This window comes from Xiphophorus couchianus, chromosome 4 (assembly GCF_001444195.1).
Source record: "Xiphophorus couchianus chromosome 4, X_couchianus-1.0, whole genome shotgun sequence".
NCBI classification, from domain to species: domain Eukaryota; kingdom Metazoa; phylum Chordata; class Actinopteri; order Cyprinodontiformes; family Poeciliidae; genus Xiphophorus; species Xiphophorus couchianus.
Window position 1 is genome coordinate 22345057 of NC_040231.1, and position 25029 is coordinate 22370085.

The window sequence follows — 25029 nt, forward strand, 5'->3', positions numbered from 1 at the left end:
TGGAGCCTTTTTGGCAACAATGGAACCTCTCTCCTTGAAGTTCTTGATGATGCGATAGATTGTTGACTGAGGTGCAATCTTTCTAGCTGCGATTTTCTTTCCTGTTAGGCCATTTTTGTGCAGTGCAATGATGATTGCATGTGTTTCTTTCGAGGTAACCATGGTTCACAGAAGAGAAACAATGATGCCAAGCACCAGCCTCTTTTTAAAGTGTCCAGTGGTGTCATTCTTACTTAATCATGACAGATTGATCTGTCATGATCAATCTGTCATGATTGTGTGGGTGGTGATGAGGAGCCCTGTCTTCATCACCACCCACACCTGTGTTAATGGAGCAATCACTGAAACAATGTTAGCTGGTCCTTTTAAGGCAGGGCTGCAATGAAGTTGAAATGTGTTTTGGGGGATAAAGTTCATTTTCTAGGCAAATATTGACTTTGCAATTAATTGCTGTTACGCTGATCACTCTTTATAACATTCTGGAGCATATGCAAATTGCCGTTATAAAAACTGAAGCAGTAGACTTTGTAAATATTAACATTTGAATCATTCTCAAAACATTTGGCCATGACTGTAGTTTCTGAGGGCCAATTACCAGAGAACTGCAGCAAACATTAGGAAATAGAAAGATACTTACAAAAGTTTCACTGGAAACATATATTTAAAGACAACTAGTATTTGAACAGCACTGAAAATTTATTTTGCAAAGTTTACTGAAAGATTTGGTCAAAAATAAAAATGATTTAATAAGTCTGTCAAGCTGCAAAAAATTACTCCCAAACATGAAAAATAAAATTAGCCCATTGTTACAGTGAAACCAAAACAAGTTCATTTGTATTTTTGGATTACAACTTTTCTCCACATGATTTTTAAGAATAAACTTTGTTAGAAACTGTTAGTACAAAGCAAGAAATGACATCTGTTTTAAATGGTGTAGCAATTTATGCAGCTTGACCTTAATCACTGAAAAAAAAAAGATTGGTGAAAACATATTGGCATACAAGGTTAAATAATTATTTTTGCAATACATCTAAAGAGACATGAAGGGAAGCAAGCACTGCATGTTCATCCTATACGATACCGATCACAACTTCATTTACATTCCTGGTTCTTGTGTGTGCTTAACATGCAACGATGAAGGCTGAATTGACTTTCAGTCTCTTGATAAATTTATGGCGAGACAGCTCTTGCTTGGGAAAACATGAAAGTGAATCACGACAAAATCTTAAGACTTACAACCTAAATTAAATAATAAATCCACGAAGAACTAAATTATTCACTCAGAGAAATATAATCTTGTATTTGGTGCTATGGAGCTTTTTAATGCAGTGTGTAGACAGACTTCTGCTTACTTCTTTAAGATGTTGTTTCAGTCTGATTTTTAAAACTTGAAGCCTGGTGAAACCTCATTTAACCTCACACACAACAAATATTTCTGAAATGCACTTTTAATCTCTCTGCCTCATAGATATACAATTGTTTGTAAAAGTATGCAGACCCCTTAAACATTTACATTTGTCAGAAATGCAAATTTCATTGTATTTTATTGTGATTTTACATGACAGACCAACACAAAGTTTTGTGGAATTCCCCTTTTACTCAAATACCCCTAACAAAATTTCAGATCAAGCAACTGCCTTCAGAAGTTACTTAAAAAACAGTTTTGAAGCAACAGTGTTTTGTGAAAGGTATATAGATTTCATATTGTACATTACAGCTGGAATACACCAGTCAGGTCACAAATGGACATTTGAAGAAGTTTAAAGATTGTTTAGATTATAAAACAATATTGTAAATGTTGAGTCAAACACTGCTTAATAGAAAAAAAAAAATGGAACAGTAGAGGAACCAGCTGCAAGTCAGGCTGGAAGTGCATTAATCAGAGAATAAACCATCAGTCATTAATAGTCTGGAGGAGCTGCAGAAACTCACAGCTAGGGTTGGACAATCTGAGGATAGAATAACTATTTGTTGTGTGCCATATAAATGTGGCTTCTATGGAATGAAGTTCCATAGAAGAAAGCTATTGTTAAATAAGGAAGTCATGTTTATAGTTTACAAGAGGCCATGCAGAGAAACCAGCAAATTTATGGAAGAGGACACACTGGTCAGGAGAGACCTAAATTGATTTATTTTCTTCCAAGTAACATAATCCTATAAATAATTCTTAACAGAGAAGAAAAGCCTTTAGAAACTGGGGTGTAGGTCCACCTTCCAGTAGGATAACAGTCAGAAATACAATGGAAGAGCTTAGAGAGGTGCAGTAAAAACGCATAACAAGTTGAGAATATGCAAGCCTTGAAAGTTGCTGTTCACAGACTTTATCCAGTCTGTTGAAGCCTCAGTTAATTTGCAAAGAGGTATAGATTTTAGTCCAAAGATGAGCAGAGTTATGAACTAATTCAAGTGTAATGTCAGGGGATCTGAAACCTTTTTTTTTTCTCTTCGTCACAACTAGACCTTTTGTTTTGGCCTGCAAGATACATTCACAGAGAAATGTATCGGCATTAGTGGAAGTGATGTGACAAAATGTGGAACTGTGCTACATCCATCTGTATGGTTTAAGAGATACTGACAAGATACAAATCGCATCACCCACATACACTCAGTCCACATCACCCCAGTTGTTATCAGTTAAATTGCCTAATTAGATTGCCCCTTTCCAACAATACCCCCCAACCTCCCTGGCTTGAGAACAAGTCCTCTTCAGGGAAATCCACTCATTATATATCAGCCAATTAACGTGTCCTGCTGGAGGTCGAAGGTCACTGGTTAATCAATCAAAGAGAGTGCAGATACTTGCGATTATCAGATTGCGCCATCGCCCGGGAAGTATGGGAAGATAAGGATACACTTGTGAGAGCTGAGCAGTGGGGAGTCTGTCACAAAAGACATTTGGCAAAAGCAGGAAAGAAGTAGCACTTACAGGAAAGATATGAGAAGGTAGAGAGAAGCAATGATGGATGTGCATTCCTTTCCACGAAAGGAAGGTTCCTGAGTCGCTGACTAAAACCAATTAGAATGAGCAAGCAGGAATCAGTAAAAGTGAAGCTAAAGCTGTCTGTTAGAGACACAACACTAACATAATGCATCTAAATTGGTCTATTACTGCTGCATCAGCATTCAGAACTTCTTAAAATATTTTAGGTCACGCCCTAATTTAGGTTATGCCCACTCCTGTGATTAATGTCAGCTCAGGGGTTAGAAAGGGTAAAAATTTTAAAGAACATAAAGACTACAGTTATGTACTGCGCTTCACTTAAGGAACAGTAAATTATCTACTCCCACAGTGGAAAACATTAAAATTATCCACCAACTGCACAACTGTGCACCCCCACAAAATCAAACTAAGCATGTTTATAAATGTTCCCGTCAAAAGCATTGATAGTTAAACAAAAAAGGAGAAGATTTAAAATGTTCTAAGGAAAAGTAAAGGAATGTTTAGTGGCTAGATCAGCTGGGGATTCAATACTGGATTTTTTTTTCTTTAAAAAGTTATCTAGACTTCTCACTTGTGGTAATTTTGCTGTTTGGTTTTGATTTTTATCTCTGTCACAGTTTAAAGGCACTTGACAATGTGTAACACAGCGCACATACCCGCTTCCCAAACAGCAGTCCTTCCCACAAGGCAGTATCAGTGAATTCTGCCATCAAAGCACTAAAGGGAGTGGTGGATGAAATAAAACTGCTGTGAAAGAGCATGACTGATGCTGTACATGACAGACGGACCTCAGAGACAAGCGAGTAACACCTCAAATTCAACCCCCAACCATCCCCCACCGCAGCCTACGCGCGTGCACGCCCACATACAAATCTCCTCCCCTCGTCCTCGGCCCTTTCCACTCACACTACCACATCATCTTATCACAGCGGATTTCTAATCAGAGGAAGCACCTTACTGGAACTGGCCTGGTTTTGACACATACACCCAGACACACACAGAAAATAAAAATTTGGTATCAATGAAAGATCGCCATGCCAGTATACTTTGCATAGATAAAGAGAAGGTACAGAATTGATTAAGGTAAAGAATTTACAAAATTAAAATTGGTAATCCATTTACCTTAAGTGACTTTCTGCTTAAAACCACAAATATATAAAACTACACAAATTGACTATTTTATAGTTAATGTTGGACTGACAATGTGTCCAGCCCATCATTACCCTGCAAGAACAAGCGGGTTTAGATAATGGATGGATATGTATCTTATGCACCAATAAGAGCAATATATATATATATATATATATATATATATATATATTTCTAACACGTTTTTTTTTTTATTATTTTTTTTAATCTTTTCTGTGAACCTATATATCTCAACACCTAAATTTCACCTCTGTGGAACAATAAAGGCTATTTTTTTATTATATTCCAACACTATTGCTCAGCTCATAATGGGTAAAACTCATGTTTTCTGGGGTCTCATGCCATCTCCCTGCAAATTAGATAATTTACATGTCTATCCCTGTAATGAGTGAGACCTGATTTACCAAATAGGAGCCCTTTTTAATACTGCTCTGGTGTTCCCTGAAATCAAACTGTACCTGGTCTCTCACCATCATTTTAACTCCAGAAAGTAACTAATCAAGTGACAGAAATGCCAAAACTGAAAAAGAATAGTATATGCTACTAAGTCTGAATAAGCTCTCATTTAGTATATCTCGGTCCTTTATTTCACATTTTTCTCCTTGTAGCACTGAAAATGGCATCAAGTATTGCATTTTTCAGAAGAGTCGTATCAAGGTTGAAATTGCAATACTGTGAAAACCTAGAATTGAGCAACTTTCAAACATATTTTTCATCTAAGAACAAAGCCACTGATTTTGCAACAAAGAACCATGGCCAGTTATGGGAGGTCAACTATTTTCAGTGTCGGCAAACAAATACACAATGGCCTTGAAGATTGAAATTCCACACAAGATTTTAAAAAAGCCTTTGCAAGGAATTACAAGTGTACAACTAAAAATATTAGTTCTTTAATATGTATCCACTCATGTTGTAATTTTCCCAACTCATACAAACAAGATCTCAAACAGGGTTTGAGATTGGGGGTCTCAAACCAATATATTTTAAATGAAAGTACTCAATCTCCAAATAATGCTAATATACAAAAAATTAAAAGGAAGCATCCAAATGAGGATCTTTAACCTTATTGTATTTTGACATCAAAAAACAAAACATCTTAAATTGCATTTGGCTTTTTTTGAGATTCATGCTGCCACAAAAAGTAAAGTTCAATGACTTCAGTTGTTTCTAGAACCATGATGGTCAAATTTCTAAGGATTTACAGTTATCTAATGTTTTCTGGAGTACATTTGAAGAAAAAAATAAACAGAAAATTTATTCAATATAGTAAAGTGTATGTAAAAAGTACCACAGGATAAGATAATCCACTGGAAATCAAAAATAACTGGTTCATACTAATTTACAGGGTTAAGGTGACATTGTGGCATCTTCAAAGGTCCTGTTAAAAACTAAGTCCAAAACTTTCATACCTGCTATTTAAATTCTCCCATAAAGGTATTGGTTGGTTATCGGCATCAAGGTAAAACAAGGTTTCACAAAAACTTTACATTATACCTTTCTTAGAGGTTAAAGTTCTTCCAATGAAATGCCAGAGAAGTGCCAGAGGGAGTTTTCTCTGAACGTATGGAGCAAAGAGACTAAAGAGGTTCTATCCCTCTCCTGCCAGTTATTAGTTAGTTGGCTGAATAAAGCCAAAGTACTCAATACTTTTCTCTTGCTTACTAAGAAGACAGCTTTAACAGTATGGAATTATTTAAATGGCAAAAGAGAGGTCCATCATGTATAGCTTTTTTAAGTTATACATAAAAAACCTTCACCAATCACTTTTAAGCTGCTGTCACCTTGCTTCCTTGCTCTACATGTGAGAAATTTAAGGAGATTGAAGAATATATAGCTTCTTTGAAGTAACAAAGTGCTCGGCTTCTGAACAGCTCATGTGTATTTAGTGCTCAGCATCCAGAGGCAAGTTAAGCTTCATCAGTGTAGACAAAGCACCATGAAATTAAGTAGTCCTATTATTGGTTCATTTCTGTAGTATTTGAGCAGCAGTTGCATAAATGCTGCAGTAGTGGTGCGCATGAGTGGCAAGCAAGGGGTGTGAGAGCTGTGGCTCTTATGCCTCAGAAGTTTCTAACAGGTCATTTTTTTCTGTTATAAATAAAACACAACTTTATCACATTACATTTGTTTGAAATATTGTATACATACAATCAATAGATTTTTTTATACTCTAGCTTAACCTACTCCCCTTTGATTTAGTACTGACTTAACATATTTTATATTCTGCTATTATGGACTCCTTTACTAATCTGCTTCTAGCAAGCTCCAATTTTCCAATTCAAATCAGAACTGCAAGGTTGAGAATCATTTTATGATCTGGATTTGCAATTGGCAAATTTATAAGATATTTATAAGAAATTTATAAGATAATTTCCATTTAGCATATAAAATATAACACCTACTGTTTGGGGGTGAAGTCAGTTCAACGGTAAAAGGCTGGGACATCATTATTCTCCTCGTTTAAATATTGACAATCTGCATCTATTAACACTGCAACACACGGCAGCCAGCGACTGCTGCCTTCGGCATTAGTACTTGGGTCAAATCGGTCAAATGTGTTTTTGTGGCAAGCAAGAGATCAAAAGTGTGTGTATGCATATTTGCATATTTGGTCCTCAGTTTTATTTTAGATCTATGTCTTACTTTTTATTTAGCTGAAGCTGCTACAGCTAAACACGTGACACAACCGTCTGCCAAAAAGGCAGACAAGCACGCAGCAAAAAAAGACTGAGAGGGCAGTCGTCTTCAAAGGCTAATTTAATCACTGTGTTGGTTCTAATAACCAATCAAGGTAGTCATGCAGGTAAGTTTAAATCACTACAATTAAGGGGGGCTTATAAATTCTCTCGCCGGGTTAATTTAGAAGGCCTCACAATTGAATCAGCAAACCCCCACATACACACTTAGACACAGATCAGTACCTTCAAAAGACATTACAGAGATATGCTGACAAACTCACAGCTAGCCAAGCCTTTACCAAAATTTATCTGAGAATAACTTTTAAATTAAACTATATACACTCATGAATTAGAATATTCTTTGTAATTAAGCTGCAAGCAGATTTAGCTCCCCATAAGATGAACTCTAACTGGAATACACACATATTTATATATACACACACACACACTGTTGCCTGCAGCAAAATTCACTACCAGACATCAGATGCACAGAAGGGGGCTGCTTGCAGCAAGTGAACAAATCCAGCGCGCCGACAAATCTGTCAAGTCTACAGTCAACAGAGTGGAGAAGAATAGTCAGACAGGCTGCACAATTTGACTGTTGACTCGCTGTATGGTTCAAATTCCACTAAGCCCTGAACTTCAGTCAGTCTGACAGGAAGTACAAGAAAGCACAGGAGACATCAAACGGACGTCCACGTGTTATTTGAACTCTACATACCTGCCCTAACGTCTTCTCGCTGCCTTATCACAACGCACAGCTCGGCATTGGTACGCACAGCCATGCGAGAACGGCTACAATTGTCTTATTTGCACATGGAGCATCCTCCCCCATCGGCTGTGCTAGCACCAGCGAAAGTGAGACAGCGAGGGAGATCAGAGTAATGAAGTGAAGGAGCTGTGTTGTGAGTGAGCTAATCAAAGTGAACCATGCAGGGCCACCTCTCCCTGTGATCAAGACTAGATGACCCAGGGCCATAATTAGTCTGAGACTTTCATTCTGATAGCAGCAAATTAACAGACTTCATTAGGCTTTTTTCCCCTCCTCTCTCCATCTATTCCTGCTGCACCAAGATCACTAAAAGTACTTGTGTGTCAGCACTAACATCTACAACATCACAGTCATTTTTGTTTTCTTTTTATAAAGAGAAAAAAAATCTATCCCACAGAGAGAACAAGTAAGTATACTCTTTTACAAAATACATTTGCAAATCTTGACTGAAGTTCACTGACACAATAAGATTCATGACTGATTAGAAGCTTGTTAATCAGTGTGTATTGGCCTATGGGTCTGAATTTCATCAGGAATTTTATTCTCAGCGGAATAGTGCCCTCTATAGGACTCCTGAAGATGCACCATTGCCCCCTTAATATGTTTGTGTATGTCTGCAAGCTAAATGAGTATTTTGAGACAGCTGTCATATCAGGTTTGAAGCATTGTTATCTCAATTTATTTTCACAGCGACAGCACGAGTGTGATCTTAACAGTTGTTAAGCCCACCCTAACATTTCCCAAGTCATTCAGTGGACTGATGACAGCCTAAATCATTCATCACTGAAGTAATTTGTTCTTCTTTTTTCCCCCTTCTCTCCTCATGCTCCAACAAACATGTCGACACCCACCCCTTAAATACCCCCTCCCACACTGCGTACACAAACCTGCATTCCACATGAAAAATCACAGTAAAATATAAAGTCGCAAAGGCAAATATGTTTTTAACGAGCCCACCCATTACCTTAGTGATACGAGGACACAGAAAAACAAAGCGGGATCAAATTGAAGTGCTGATGCCTGAAACACTGAAGCAGAACAAGAAAAAGAAATATAGGAGTAAAAAAAAAAAAGAAGAAAAAAATAGGGGGGAAAAAGCATGACAAGGTTAACAACGCCGGGGGAAAAACAAAAATGGGAGAGAACAGCTTGTGAGGACTATGAGTGTTTGAGGCAAAACTGGTGACATTTTCAAGCATTTCAAGACAATGTTAATAGGTGCAGGTTATTGGTGTGTAAGGTCCTCTGAAGTGCTGTCAAAGCAACATAAAAGCAATTTGGCATAGTTGTGTTATGTACACATTTTAATATATGCTGAACAGGATTATAATGGGATGGACATCATTTAAAGACTGCCTTGTTTGCAATGTGTGCATTACGTGATCAGACCTTCCCTTTCAGCAGTGACATGAAAAGCCTTTAATGATTTTTGCATTTGATGATATGTGTCATAATGGCACAGATTTTCTGAGGCCACACACAAAAACTCATTATAGAACTAATGGTGCTCTTCAAAATGTCAAAGTAAAAAGCAAAGAAGAAAAAGACAGACTTGCCGGAGAAAAAGTCCATTTGATCAGAGCCGATATGTACCCGTAGAGAGAAATAGTAACTGCAAGACAGCGTGAGACAGACGTCCTGCTGCTATCCTCAGATGCACTGAGTGTTTCACAACAAACTGCATTTGCAGTCTTACGTCCTTTTAAAGGCTAATTCTATCTCCTAACCTCAGTAATCTGACCACATTTCGAAGTCCTCCTGTGTCAACATATACATTACATTTTACTTGAATAAAATCCAGCAGTTACAAGAAAAGTAATAAGGTGATTTAGGTTTTGCACTTAAGACAAATTGAGGGTAAATGAGAATGTAATAACTTCACTTTCTAAAGCCACTTGGAGGTATTTAGTTTAAACAAGGCCACCTACTACCACTTTCTTCTCGTCATTTCATCCCCACCTTCTCTGATGTTCAATCCGCCATAATCCCTACGACGATGTCCACCAACCTCTTCTCAGCTGCTTTTGTCTCATTGTAATTCAAATGCTTATCAAGTTCTTCACACAGCAGACTATGAAAGCTCCTGAATTTCTGAAAAGTTTCCCCACCTTTGAGAGACATATTATCCACCACGGATATGTTAAGTGGATATGTTAAGTGGGTCCAATTTAGATGTATTCTGAGGGTTATTGTAGTTAAGGTTGACGGCACTGAAGCACAAATTTGAATGATCATGGCTCTTTAATGTGTCACATAGTTTGACAAGTCACACCAAGCTGTCAGCTCTGACCGCAGACTTCAACTCCACCTGGAAGCCTTCACTTCCCAAAACAACCCATACAAGCTTAACCTCTCACACACCCCCTCTTCCATCAAATGCTCTACAAATATGCATTGTGCAGACTGACAGAGCCCACACAAACACGCCATCTTCCTAGGTCATTATATTTATATGGAAATGGGCTGTCTAATTATCTCTTGCCAGTAGTGAGCAACGAACTTGTCGTTACCCAACTTTCTCGTTAACAGGCTACATTGATCTTGAGAGCAAAGCATTAATAACATACAGGAAATGACATCTAGGAACTACATTAAAAGACGGAAACTTGTAAAGCTCCTTTGTTTAAATACCTGATTTCTTTTTCCCCTACAAAATGAGGGTAACTATGTTTGACAACTTTCCCAACGCCAAGCCTTTAATCTTTTAAATGGTGATGTATAATTAACACCAACTCATTTCAAAGTAAAGATCGACTTTCAATTACTTTCCAACCCATTAATAAACATAACCCCAATAAGTAATAAACCCTGTAATATAAAAATAAACATAGCAAGCAAGATCAGTGAGCTCAATAAGATTACATATTCAAGATTACAATGTTTGCGAGGATAAAACTAATGCCATATTTGTACAAGGAACAGGTTTATGTAATTACTGATCTTTAAATATGACGCAAACAATGGAAGGGCCACTTCTTTGAGACTCTGCACCTCTCATCTCATAAATCTAATGTGCTGTGATTGCTTTCTAATGCCACTATAGTGCTACATTTCAACCAGTGAAAACACCAAATGCACAGGAATAGCAATGCTACTTTACTGCTGCTGTTTTATCTCCTGTCCTGTCTTCTGCACACACAGCATCATGGAGGAAACACAAAGATAACCAGCATTTATACTGCATAACCCTTGATGTCTGTGTTTGGGGTACCAGGAACCATCTACCTCACTTACCACACACTTACACTGACTGACATGAAGTTTGCTTTAGTTTTATTATGGTTTTATTTGAAGATCAATTTATCTTTGATGTCAACCTACTGAAAGCAATATTCATGGAGAGCATGCATGATAAACTACTAATGACTTCACCCAGATTAAATTCCCTCATCAACCACCCCATTGTGGATATTTAATCTGTATTAGTAAGTAGCCAGTCGTACGTTGCGTAAATAAAAATAACTTTCGTAGTAGATTTTGTTTGTTGGTTTATTTATAAACCCACTTTTGAGGTGAAGCCTTACAATTTTGATACTTATTTTTCCCAGGTCAAGTCTGAGATGTGATCCTGCCATACTAATAATGTGTTGGTGCAAGAACCTGCTAATGGGTATATATGCTGTAAATCTTTTTGAAAAATAAATGAAAGGACATTCAGAACTCTAAAAGATGGCTGTGACCTGTTGCTGCCTTTTTCATCATAAGGTGCGCTTTGTGCTGGTTTTTCATACTGTTTGAGGGTTCAACTATGTTGTTTCCATGCACTAAAACTCTGGTCATCAGTTATTTAGTGAGTTAGCTTAACTTTCACTGTCTTTTATCCTCACATATCATATTGGTCTTTGTGATCAAGATGTTAAAGCTCATGAATTGATCAGGACATCTTGAGACACATGAAAGAGAATGGTGAGGATAGTTATGGCAACACTCAATAATAGTATTTCATGTTTTTGAAGCTGTGCCACTCTGTTTAGAAAAGACAAATTCAGCTGTTTGTATATACTTCCTTCCACAAGAAACGACTATAGAAGATAAAGGAATATTACCATCTCTCTGAATAAGGTCATGCTTTTTGAAGTTGTCAATTATGAGCGGCATGTCTGTTAAACAGCGTACTGTCGGCTTGCTGCCCAAACAGATGGCCGGTCTAATTAACCAGCTAATCTTAGTTTGTTAGAATTGTGTTCCTCAACTTTGATTTTTGTGTCTTTAAAAATACACCTAAAAAGAATAAGGTAAGAAAAGTTGGGTAAAAGTTTTTTAACAAGCAAATAATTTTTTAACCCAATACTTGAAAGTGCAGCTTTAGTCACAAAAGTTTGAATTAAGCAAAACAGTTTCTGTCGATTCTTTTTAATAGATCATGGTTGAATGGTCAGCTCAAGTGACTAGGTTATTTAAAACTCACGTTTCTATCAATTAGAAAAATCTTTCTCAGAGTAAAAAGACATTGTTAGTTTATTACTTTTAGGTTGTACCTAAACATTTACATGCAAGTAATAGGTAAGAACAATAACTATAACTGTTGTGGCCATTTATACTAAAGTTTTGTAGTTTATAATTTCTACCAATTTCGTTTTGTTCTTTGGGTAGTTGGAATATATTTAAGTTAATTTAGAATCAATATTTGCAATTAATTTTTATATTTGGAATTGTTTAGTTTACGTTGTTAATTGTTAGACCCTCCCACCAATTTGAGTAATTAAGAACACACCGGGTGCTTGGTGCTGGGTGGATTGTTTGGTAAATGTCTGGTGTGGACGGGAGGTTTGGAAAAATGATTTTTTGACCACTTGAACACTTATTTACACTTGTTTACTCTTGTTTACACTTTCAAACATTAAATTGAGACTATTTTTCATTTCAACTAAGTTACAAGACCTTTATTTCTACTTTTACAATAAATGAATCAAGTCGAAGTGCATACAAATCCCAAACCACCTGTTACCACCCACAGCCTTTATTGGAGTTTTTTTTTCTTTTTGGCTTTTTTGGAACAAAAGGCTGCGACAATAACATTGAAAAGAAATACATAATCCTAACACTTTCTATTATATCTACTATTTGTTGGTATTTTTCTTGGATTGCAACTTTGCAATTGGTTTAGGTTACACCACATTTCTTGCATCCTGACAAAAAAAAAAGTGATCTTTGTGGGTTCTGTATAATTGGATCTTATTTATTAGCTGCCCTCAGGAAAGGGCAGCTCTCACACTGTTGTTCTTTTTTCAAACGCTCCAGTAACGGCTTCATCACTCAGCCATCTTTTGAAGAGTGAAAGTGATGAAAGGAAAAATGCTTTATATTCTACCCATCAACTGAGATATGCACGCGGGAATATTTAAAGTGCATGCAATAATTGGCACAACTGACAATTTCAAATACAGAAAACAATCTAAGAAAAAGATCTGTATTATTACAATAGAAAAGGGATTAAAGGGAAATTCACCCATGGCACAAAAATATTCATTTTACTGTGATTTACAGATTAACATAAATCTATAAGCACCAGGTCACTGACTATTTGAAATAGCTTAAATATACAGCAACAATAAAGATGAGCATAAATCTGAGAAAATCATTAGTTACAGAACTATTGAACAATTTTGCTACATCTCACCATACTCCTTCAAATTAAAAATTTAGTTTCTAAGACAGCAATTGTTTCAGTAAATAATGAAAAAAACAATAATTACTCATGACTAATGGAATTTTTGAAAACATTGCAGTAAACCTCATAAGCACTTCTACCAGGAATTACAAGTGTACAAACAGATCTGATGTTCTAAACTGAGAAGTTATGGATTTACTACGACAAAAAAGAATACAATGGTCATACCTCAAAACAAATTGTACATTGTAATTTAGGGAATCTTAATAAATGCCAGGCATCTAAATTTAGCTGCATTAACTAAATCCAATTGTGTATTTAATGAGGGTAACGCAACCAGTTTAAAGGTTTTCAGTTCTTTTTTTTTTTATCCCATTCAGATTGTGTCAGGTTGGTTTGTCAATAAAATATTATGAAGTCATTGCCATAATACAGTCTCTAAATTTGTCCTTACTGTGGAAAATTAAAAAAGAAACCATAAGCAATTAAGAACATGCAATACACAATTGCTGGAATAAATTTAAAAACAAAACTCACCTTTTGTTACTGTTCCAAATCAAGGACATCATGCAGCCAAGCAGAAGTTCAGTCGCAAAAGCCAGATTTAAAAAACCCAGCAAGACAAGAAAGAGAAAGAAGCAGAAACAGAGCAAAGAGCCGGGGAAACAAAGATGTTAGTGATGTCTGAAGTGAACACTGATTCAGAGTTGTTTGTTAGCAAACAGAAAACAACAAAAGCACTGCATTGTAAAATAGACGTGTAACAAACCACTGAATGAGCTTAGACAGATTAGGTTCAGTTTGTATTTCTTCACAGATACGCACTTGTCAAAAGAAAAACAACTGAGTTTACTGTAATTACAGAACATTGCTGAATTTCGGTCGATTTATGCAAAAGGACTTAATGTTCCAGCAGAGATTAGCGCTTTCAGTTTCTAATGAAACTGATAGCTGAGGATGACAGTCACGTAATTACGTCAGACATCACAGGTCAGAGCCATTTAGACCTCATCTGAATGAAACATAATATCTCACAGATTGGTTTCCATCATTACATTCATTAATGTACTAATATTGCCTGACAGATTCTTAATATGCTGGTACCATTTGCCCAATTTCATTACAATGGTTAGAAAAAAAAAATATTTTGCATTTTTAGGTTAAACAAAATTATTTTTGAAAGAGCCTAAAGAAGATATTAAATTCTAAAAAGTATTTATGAAAAGGACAGATTTAATAAACCTCAATCATCTGGAAATGTACTCACTAGTATACAATTTAAAGGAAGTGAAACCTGTTTTGGATTTGTACAATAATTGAAAGTTAAATGACGCAAGCTTAAATTAAAAAAAAAATAATAATTTAAAAAATCTACCGTAAAGTAGTTAGTGTACAGCAACAATATATTAAGCAATTTTTAAGGAGAAATTTAAAAATTCCCCTCAAAACATTTTTCAAATCAGATCACACTTTTTGTGGGAAGCAACATGCTCCCTAAAACAAGAATTCAGTGATAAAAATGCTCCATTTGACTTGCACATACTCTGGTCAATTTTCTTAAGTCCTTATTGGGTTGTCCATCTTTCCAATTTTTTATTTATTTATTTTTTTGTTTAAAAATGTTTAATTGTATTTTACGGTCACCGTAAAAACAAATTTCTCTGAATGGCATTACTTGAATATTAACAATAAGGCATCTTTTAATTCTACTTCTGAAACTATTCAATATAACAAAGTACAAGTTATTGAGAACAAGTGCCATACGGTGGTAGGTCATGTAAATCAGAGCAGGGCCAGTGTATGTTGAGAAATATGGTACACACAACTTAACACCTTTCTGCAAAGGCAATAGCATACATACAAAATTCATGTGGTTTTCATATTAGCTCAAGAACAAGCATGCAGAGAACAATGTGGTATGGGCTTCCATGGCTGAGCAGCTAGACCTAATAAAGATCCTTACATAACCAAGAGCAATACAAAGCACCAGATGCAGAGGTGTAAAGCACACCATTGCTGGATTGTAAAGCAGTAGAGATTTCTGAATCATGCCTCATTGTTTGGGTTTGCCAGTTCCTAGAGGAACAGCACATGCCTGGCTACAATTTGCCAAGAGTAACATTTGGTGTAGAAGGGATTGAGGTGTAGGGGTATTTTTCAGGAGTTGGGTTTGGCCCCTCGTCTACAGTGAAATTAACTCATATTGCTGCAGTACATAAAACATTTTTGGACTATTCCAAATGTTGCCATCTTTGTGGGGACAGTTTGATAATGGCTCCTTTAGGTTTTAACATGACAGTACACTAGTGCCCAACGCAGGGTCCATGACTTTCACTGCTTCCTGATTTCAACATTATAAAACACAGTCTGGATGAATTAGAGCAAAGACAATGACCCAGGTATTCCACTATAACATTAGTGTCTGACCTTACATAGTCTAGAAAAGTTCACATAAACACACTCCTAAACATTGTTGTCGCAGATGAAATAAAGCCACTACAACTTCAAAGTTTGCAGCTACCTTACATAAGAACTGATCCTTCCCCCTGGTCACTTTAGGTATAAAGTAATCTTAACTTTACCAACAAATTTCTTCTGACTTGAAATAATATTAACATTTTGAATATCCCAGAGTTCTGACTTGAACCTGATCGACAATCTGTGGATGGAACAAAATTTGATGGTAAGTAGGTCTTCCATATTCAAAGCGTTGCTGCTCAGTGGCAAAGGTAAATCATCAAATTACAAAAGGAAACATGTAACATATTGCTCAGCAATTAAACTCTGTCAGGTGTATAAATAACATTTGTGCACTGTTGTTGTCCAACCAAAACTTTAACATATATTTTATACTTTTTTAATTCCTTAAGAGCCAATTTTGTTTGTCACTGTTCTTACATCATCCATATAGAAAGTTGAGAGTATATGCTTGACTGATTGTAGTAGAATTACAATTGAGACCAGTTTATTACTGACATCGCAATTTTATTTATTTTATTCATTCTAGACACCAAAGGCAAACAATGACAGAAATATATACATTACACTCAACAGCCATTTATCAAAAAGTTTATTTCTTCATCTGAGTTTATGGGAAAAAATTGTTCCACAGATGATAGAAGATTTAATCTTTGTGAAATAAACAAATATAACCTTTCAGCTTTACGCTAGAGGAAACGATAACATCTCAGGACACAAGTAGGAAGAAATAGGACTGCGTGCCTCGGGTTGTAATGCTATGAACTGCCCGTGTGTGTAGAAACATAGGGTCAGTGTAGAAATAATTTCTGAATGAGGGTCAAACGTACTGAGCAGTTCACATACTTGTGTGGGGGGGATAGAAAACTGGCTCATGTTAAAATAACATAATACTAGACGTTAAGATTATTGGGACATAACTTCTAATGCTCTGCCAGTAAACAACTCCTTTCTTTGTAAGAGGCTTTAAAAAGTCTGTCTCCTCTGGTCAACACAGAACTATGCAAAATCTCTAAGTAGATTGTTTTTTGGAATAATTAAAATAAATGAAAAAAGCAAATAACTTAAATGGTTACATCTGATTTAATTTTATTGAAATAGATCCCCAAATGATTTGTCCAAGAAATCTGGAGTGGCTCACTGCATTTCTGACATTCATTCCACTACACACAGATCGACTCCATACCTCCGATTTCTGCTGCTTTGAAAATAATGTTTTATTTTTCTGAGAAATCAAGCAGTCGGACACCAGTCTACCGTTGTTTCAGATTACGCAGAACAAGCATCTGCTGTGCTACAAGTGAGCAGAAGAGAGAAAATGCAGAGATATACAAGAACAGCAGGGTTGGAGATAGCTTCTCTGACTCAATTTTGAGTTAGAGAACTCTTCAGAGAAACTGCTTTTTCTAGCATTTGCTCCTTCAAAATTCAAAAGGAGTGTCCTTTTAAAAGTTTTATGTTTTCTTGCTGTGTTAATGTGTTTGGGGTGGCAGTACTGCTGTAAAACCTAAATATGTCCAAGTCTCCAAGCAGACAGTTTAAGGTTATTGTTCAGTATTTTAGATTGCCATCAAATTTCAGATTTACTTTGGGTTCTGAACAACTTAGACTGGCAGCGCTACCCTAATAGAATACTACAACGTTTTTCACAAGACAAAAATAAAGCCAACAAACTCGCAACAACATTGCTGGTCTGAAAAGAAAGGTCAAAAGATTACCAAAGCATTAACAAGTAATTTTGGGGGGAAATCTGATAACTATCTTTTCCATTTCTACCAGACACATCTCAAAAATGTCAATTTGACACCGCAACAGAAAAAATCATGAGATTACCAAACATTTGACATCTGGTGTTATCTGGAGACCACAAAATGTCTAAAAATATATTGTCCATAAATCTACCAAACTGCAGTGTTCCTAACTTGGGGGTTATGGCCCTCATGGTTGCAACCAAAATTATTCACACCACTGACATATTTATTAATTTTACCAACATTTTGACCAAATCGGCAGTTGCTTAGGGCATTTCGGAAAGCTTTGAGTTTTCTATAGATTTTTTGGCGTTCTTAAAAGTAAATTGCCTGTGTGTTCTGACATGCTGGTCAAAACAGGCAGACTATTTTACTCGCATCGTGCGAGCATATGCTGAACTTTATCCAACCACAGAATTAATATGATTTCCTTCATTTCAATTAAAGGAAAGCACATAACTACTACTATAGGGGAAAAAATTCTAATCTGTTGGGAGATGCCCGTCTTTCAATCAGAAACAAATTATTTTATTTGAATAAAAATAACTTGATTTAAGTCCACATAAATAATTTCAGATTTAATACTATTAGAAGAAGCCTACAAAATAATGCTGTCATAAAACTATCCATTAAAATATGTTTTTTGAGAACAGATTTTTGATTCTCTATTCTGCTAAGATGCTCAACCTCATATACATGCTAGTCTTCACAACAAGGAGAACAGTTCCAAACAGTACACAAACTGTGAGTTTGCTGTATTTTCAGTCAGAGTACATAATTGCTCATTAACCACATTTTTTATAATAACAATAACAATATGAGCTGCTGAAAGCCCTTAACACAAAGCAGCCAGAAATTGGATGTAATGATGCTGTCAACAGTGAAGCTAGACTGTCACTTTTCACCACAAAAGGTGGGATGTCTGAAACACTCAGACAGTGCCCAATGTGCTAATTGAAAAGGAGGAAAAAACAGCTTTAAAGAATTTTAAAAGCAACTAGTGCTAACTATGCACTGATTGACGCTAATTATGTATGTGTACAAACATTTGTCGATTTGTTTACTCCAAGGTTATGACGAGCTTGCCCTTCTCACATCATCTGCTGAATGTGTGGATGCATTTTATTCTTCTTCACACCAGCAACAGTACCTAATAAAAACAGGTAATTAAATCTTTACAACTGCCAAAAGCAACATGTTTACCCTCTCCGTGCTGACGGCTATCTACATAGTCATACAACCTAGGTTATGCTCTGCATAGTCTATTTATTCCAAGGTGACAACATATTAAACTTGTACAGCACAAAGTGATACAAGCATGCCATATCAGATGGAAATTGTGGTCCAGCACAGCCTAATTTGCATGATTTTTTTTCAGCAATTAATATAATTTAATTTAATTTTTGCTTGTGCTTTGGGAGTCAGCACAACACAGAAGGACAGTGAAAACAAACTGCTAGCTGCTATTCAGTTTAATAAAATGAATCCATTGTGTCTCATTTTATCTGCAACTTGTTACTGTCAGGTTCAGAGCATCCATTTGAGATACTGATGAAAGAATTGCAATTAAAAAAATGTAAGCTTTGCACATTCTTCCTACAAACAGCTGCCCAACTATATATATACCCACATTTATGGTAGGCACATTGGCCTAGATCAAAGATAGACGACTTTAAATAGGCACAAGTTATAAATGGCTTTAGGGTGCAGAAGACTGTCATCATGGTCAAACATGAGATACACTTTCGTATCTCATGTTTGGCCAATGTTTGATGTTGTAGAGTGCAGTAACGTCATCTTTACCAATTAAAGATATTAAACTGACTTTAAAAACCAGCACTGTCCACTGTGATGAGCATCTAAAAATGTGAATAAAGAACCTAGAAAGCAGTAAACAGTTCTTCCTACAAGAAAACGTAGTTTGACTGCCAGTCAAATGCATCAAAAGGTCACATGCACCCCGGAATGCTCAACAAGACATCCCTGCTGCTTTGAGGTCTCATGGTAGATAGTCCTTTGTTACACTAAAGCAGCAGATGTAGAGAAGCAGGAATATGAGCTGCTCGACTTGAACCGTCTGGTTAAGAAATAAAAGGAAGCTGCCAGAATCAGGAGGGACATGTCTGAAGTTCTGTAGCTTCTCACCTCAAAGCTGTTTAGTTCACTTGAGAAGACCACACGAAGAACAAGCATAGGGTTTCCTACAAAACATGCATCCTCAAATTTGTATTCTGCTTTGCGGCGAACCCTCCCCCCTCTCTCTCTCAGGAGAACTACGCCTTAAGATCACTTTAAAAAAATTTACAAAAAAAAACAAGCTGCCTCCTAGCAAGCAAAATATGAACATGGTTCTTACACTTTGCTTTATATTAGAAAACCTTGAATGTCATGTAGCTCATGTCAAGACCTATAATCTACTGAAAAGTCACCAGATTATAAAATGCCAGGAAGCTTGATAGTAATATTAGTGCAATATGCACTAGATCTAAAGATGTGTCCCTGCTCAACACATATGAATCCGTTTGTAGGTTTCCTCCCAAGCATGCCATAAAGTTCCACAGAACACTACTAATAGCCTATCTGTTTGGTTTAGGTGTGGTAAAATACAGACAAATCTAAAAGTTGCAGAACACTGGTCCTGGTTTGAAGCCTGTGGTGCCAAGCTGCACAGAGACTACAGGACATTACAGAGATCAGTGATCATTTTATTCCCTTTAGAGGAAAACTTTGTCCTCTAAAATAATTGTCAATGAACCTTCGACTACAGCTACAAATGTAGAAACAATTATCTTTCTGTGTTTTGTGGTGTATTTTTATACAAATGCTAATTTTAATAAAAAAATGCTGTTCTATTTAGGGATTGACAACAAATGTGATCTTGCAGCACTTCGTAAAAACATGACAACATTTAATTGTGAATTTCACCGTTGTGTCTTTGTGCAAAGACAATAAAATAACTAAGTTTTTTAATTCAAATTCAGTTTTATATCCAATTATTTGACTTCCCTTTGAGTTTATTCTAGTACCATCCAATAATTCTGTAAGACGTGACAGAGCCTCCTACATACTAAAACTAGATGCAGCCAGATAATTAAAGTGATGCAAATCTGGATAATCTATATTTTCTTTAGGATTTAAAGTGGAACAAGTGACAGTCTAACATTGAAGGATCTTGCAAAAATCATTAAAAATCCTCAAAACAAAAATTCAATTAAATTCAAAGACATGAAAAATCAGCATATTAATTACTCAGTAAGGTCCTGATTTATATGGTGTGATTTTAAATTATCTTGGCTTTGTTACAGGGCTGCAGAGTGATACTGCAAAAAACTAACCTACTCTTTTTTTTTTACCCATGATTGCTCTAGTGTTCCTCTTTTTGGCCATCACCCTATGGACAAACATGTGAGTGGAAGGATGCTGCTTGAGTTTCTTTGACACCTTGTGTTTTTAGTAGCTCAACACAGAAAGCTGATTCTCCAACTGGCTAGGCTTTGGCTGCATTGTTTTGCTGCAGTCCACCACATTGGTCATCTTGTCATGCCTGAGGCATGGAAAGTTGGCTAGCGAGTCTTTAAAAATGCATACACCATGGCCTTTGTGCAATGCTTCCTTCTGTTCCTTAGACGATGTTATCATTCCTTTTGGTGCATTTTCCTCTCTTCTTTGTCCTCTGTTATTACAATGCCTCCAACCATCTCTGCACACCATCACCTCTGTCAGGTATTATTCACATGCTGCAGTGAACTTGACTTCCCAAATATAATATCAGCATGCAAAGCATGACATCCAGACACATGGAATATGTAACAGTCCACAAATTCTGCACTCCAAAAAGTGAACATGCTTAATGTAGTTATGGCAAACACTAATGTAGCAATGACAATATGCTGTAAGTAGGATATATTGTGCAGCCGGAGATGTAGTTAACTGCAGTGACAGTGAAAGTGTTTGACAGGATTTGAGAGTATTTAAAAGCAGTATGGCATTATTACTATAAAGAAACAGAAAAAAACTGTCAATCTTTAGCTATTTCTAGCTAATAGTTATAAGCATGAATTTTACTTACAGGATTGATTCACTACAAGAGGCAAGTCCAAAAGTCCATTGTAGCCAAATGTTAGACCATGGTCTTTTGTTTCAGACAAAATTAATGACATGACTATTTGTCTACTCTTTTTAATCGAGAGTCCTGTATTAGAGAAGCAGTATGACTCAGATCTATTTACAAGTTCTTTTATCCAAATCAAATCTCAAGTCTTTCGCCCCAAGTCAAGAATCAACTCTCATGTCTCCAACAACTGAACTAAACATTTCCTCATCAAATCCACATCTAGGTCACCCTTAAACCTGGAGCACTCTACTGTAGTATTCTTTTCAAGTAATGCATCATTGTCGTATATTTTCTGTTCATAGTTAATAAAGTATAGGCGTGCTGCTAACACAGAGGGGGGTGGTCTCGCTAACATTTCCCAGTAACAAAGTAAACCCAGCATTTTGTTTACAGTTTGGCAAGAACTCACTCAGAAAGCAGAAGCGAGAAACAAAAAAATAAAGAAGTTTGCAAAGCCAAAAAATGAATTGTTAATGACAAAAACTGTGTTAATGCTGTTTCCTTTTTAATGTTTAATATTCATCCAGATGCTACTGCTCTTAAGTGAAATGAAACATGATGCTACAAGGCTATTTTTAATAACTCTACAAGCCCACAAGCACGTATGCATGAGAGTTCAATAACTGACTCATAGGGGCTGAAGCAACTGGATTTGACAGCATGACACAGTAGTCATATCTCCTTCAACCTGAAGCAGGGTTCGGGAAAAAAAAATTGCAGAACAAAAAATAAAACAGATCCTTTTAAAAAAAGTGTAGAGTTTTTATTTAGGTTTTTTTTTAAGCTTTTTATTTAAGTGCAACTAAATTTAAAATTTACTGCCAAGAGATGTTAAAAACACAACGGACCAAGGGTGGGTTTATGTGCTTCAACTAAAGTTGGAACAGTAAGTGGGTTCAAAAAGTTTTGTTACTTTGAAAATCAAGACATTTAAATTTGTGAAACTGTCTCCTCTGTGAATCATTGTGTGGTTAAAAATCAAGAAGAACCCTTATTAGGTTCATTAGTTTAAGTTTTAAATTACTTGAGTTTTGAGATGATATAATCTAAAACACGAGAATTCTATTAGAAAAGATATACAAGATAATTCTACAATTTCAACTTGATTAGAGCATTATGCATCACTTTTGCCAGTAAAACCCTCCTTCAATTAAAGACAACCAGCCCATCTTAAAAGGCACATTTTCACCACAGCTAAGACATCCGAATGCCGAAGATTAAAAAAGATCAGCTTTTTATTCTACCAACATTACTTCATAGTTGTCATTAATATAAAACTTTCTTCAAGTCTTTATGTACACTTGGTTAAAATCACATTCTTTTTGAAACAACTTGCAGGTTGTAATCTGTTTTAGCAAGGAAATGCCGATATGAGCCTAAATATTTGATCTCAGTATTTTGCTGCATTTTTTTACAGTCCAATCCCCACAAACGCTGTCCAATAAAACTTAAAGATACAAGCTACATATTATTGAATAGGCTGCTTCAGAACACCGATTGCATTATACAGTGCAATTGCACCACTAACCTGCAAACAACTCTGTTCAACTATATTTTCAAATAGACTGATATTTATTGACACTCTCATAGACCCACAGTGGAAAAAATATTTAGCAAATTAGTCAGTTGTAGTTTGAAAACATTATTATGGCTTATATATTATTATGATTACAGTGAGCGGCTATTTTGAGCTCTCTGGCAACAGACGTGCAACAGTGGTGGTTCAATTTTAAGTCCTCATTTCACCATGTACTGCTTGTGTTATAAGCACTGAGGCATGCAGAACACGTGCAGAACAAGGTTTGAAAGTGTCTCTTGTAAGGTGAAACTTTTCCCCTGTGGATATTTCTCTTTTGACCTCCCAAGAAGATACCTGTATGTCTGTTTACCATTTAGTTCAAGCTGTATTATTCAACACCTTGATGGTCAGAAACTACACTGCAGCTGTGTGTTGGTGGGTTTTAGGCACCTTGAGAGCAGCAGCATAGAGTTGTGACAGGTAGATAACACCTGGATGAATAATTCAAGTTGGCATAAGCGAGGCAGGCACTGACAAGAAAGAAAACACAATACGTGAATAAATCATCAGTGACAGGACTAATAGACCAAACACAGGGGAGGACAAAAGTGATAAAATCTCTAGCTACCTCCTGCTCTGGCTTTAATCACTCCAACAATCTCATACATGAATATTGCAGGTCTTACTAGACATACTAATGTTCAAGGATGTAACTGTGGTGTTTTATGAAGCAGAGAAATCTGTACTGAAATTCATTTAGTAAGCTCCAGAGTATCTCCTTAACTTGAAACAGATGCAACTTTTATGGAAAAGTTTCACTGATCCTGCGCAGATGAATAGACCAGTTATTAACATCCATCAAAAACGCATGAAAAATGCAAAGATATTCTTAGATAATGACAAATCGAGCCTTCACAGAATACACAAGCAATGCAGATGGAAAGTGACTACAGGGAACCCTCGTTTTTCGTGGGGGTTGGGTTCCAAAAGGAACCCGTGATAGGCGAAATCCGTGAAGTAGCTACCTTTATTTTTTTACAATTATTATACAGCATAATTAAATACTCTACATTGAAACCAAAGAACAAAGCCTGTTTTCAGGCCTAAGCATTTTTTTAACAAATAGAACGCTTTTTTACAAATAACCACAGTAACATAATAATTTTAATCATCAATATGAAGTACAGTAGGACAAATTGTGACTCGCGTATTTCACTGTTCCTCTGACTGTGACGCTGCGGCCTGACTCCGCTCTCTAGTGTCTTTTTCTTTTAAAGCCTGTGGTGCAGGTGTGTTTTTCAAGAGAAGAACATAGTTATCGGTAGTTCTTGTCAGTCTTTTTTCTTCTGGGCAAAAATATTTGCCAGAATTTGCCAAGCTGTATTACGTATATTTAAATACCAGTAACGTTACTGGTAGAGAAGAAGCGCGGAGACTGTTTAGCCAATCAGGACGCAGAACACAATGCACTGTGAAAAATAACTGCACAAAAAACTCCGCGAAGCAGCGAGGCCGTGAAAGGTGAACCGCGTTATAGCGAGGGTTCACTGTATACATATTGAAAAACACTTAAAAGCATCTGACCTGTTCTCTGTGAGCCAAAAGTAAGAGCAACTCTGTTGAGGAGTTCCGGTTTGGCATACTGGTCCTCATCAGCCAACACCCAGAAACAACCTTCTGACATTTCCTGTGGACGAATCTGAAAACACAAATTCACATCAGAATAAAATTCACCAGAACTCATGATGCATGATCATAATCAGAAACCATATTAACAGAAAAGTTGTATTAAAAGGTATAATGACACAAACATTACAAATTTAATACTAAAATAGCTTTTAATCTGCCCTCAGCAAGCTTGTATTAATCAAAAGTTTGGTGTTGTAGGCTCTTTGGTATCACTGGTCAACTCAGAAATAAGGATCTGTTTATAAATATGCTAACAAAAAATTATGTCCATGAAGTCCCTGTTCTAAAAGTTGTAAATCAAAAAGTCTAAAAGCACTTAGCAATCAA

The 25029-nt window shown here is 36.2% G+C and overlaps 1 protein-coding gene across 5 annotated transcripts in view; it reads right to left on the reverse strand.

Moving 5' to 3' along the window:
* Positions 1-25029, reverse strand: part of LOC114143617 (protein diaphanous homolog 3-like) — a 164028-nt gene that overhangs the window by 103034 nt on the left and 35965 nt on the right. For 3 of the 5 annotated variants that reach the window (XM_028015837.1, XM_028015838.1, XM_028015835.1), the window contains 2 exons: positions 24598-24712; positions 13689-13697 (listed from right to left, as the gene is read on the reverse strand). In XM_028015837.1, coding sequence (XP_027871638.1) covers positions 13689-13697; positions 24598-24712 — 124 coding nt within the window. The remainder of the gene's footprint in view (positions 1-13688; positions 13698-24597; positions 24713-25029) is intronic. The other 2 variants (XM_028015839.1, XM_028015836.1) reach the window with 1 other exon arrangement.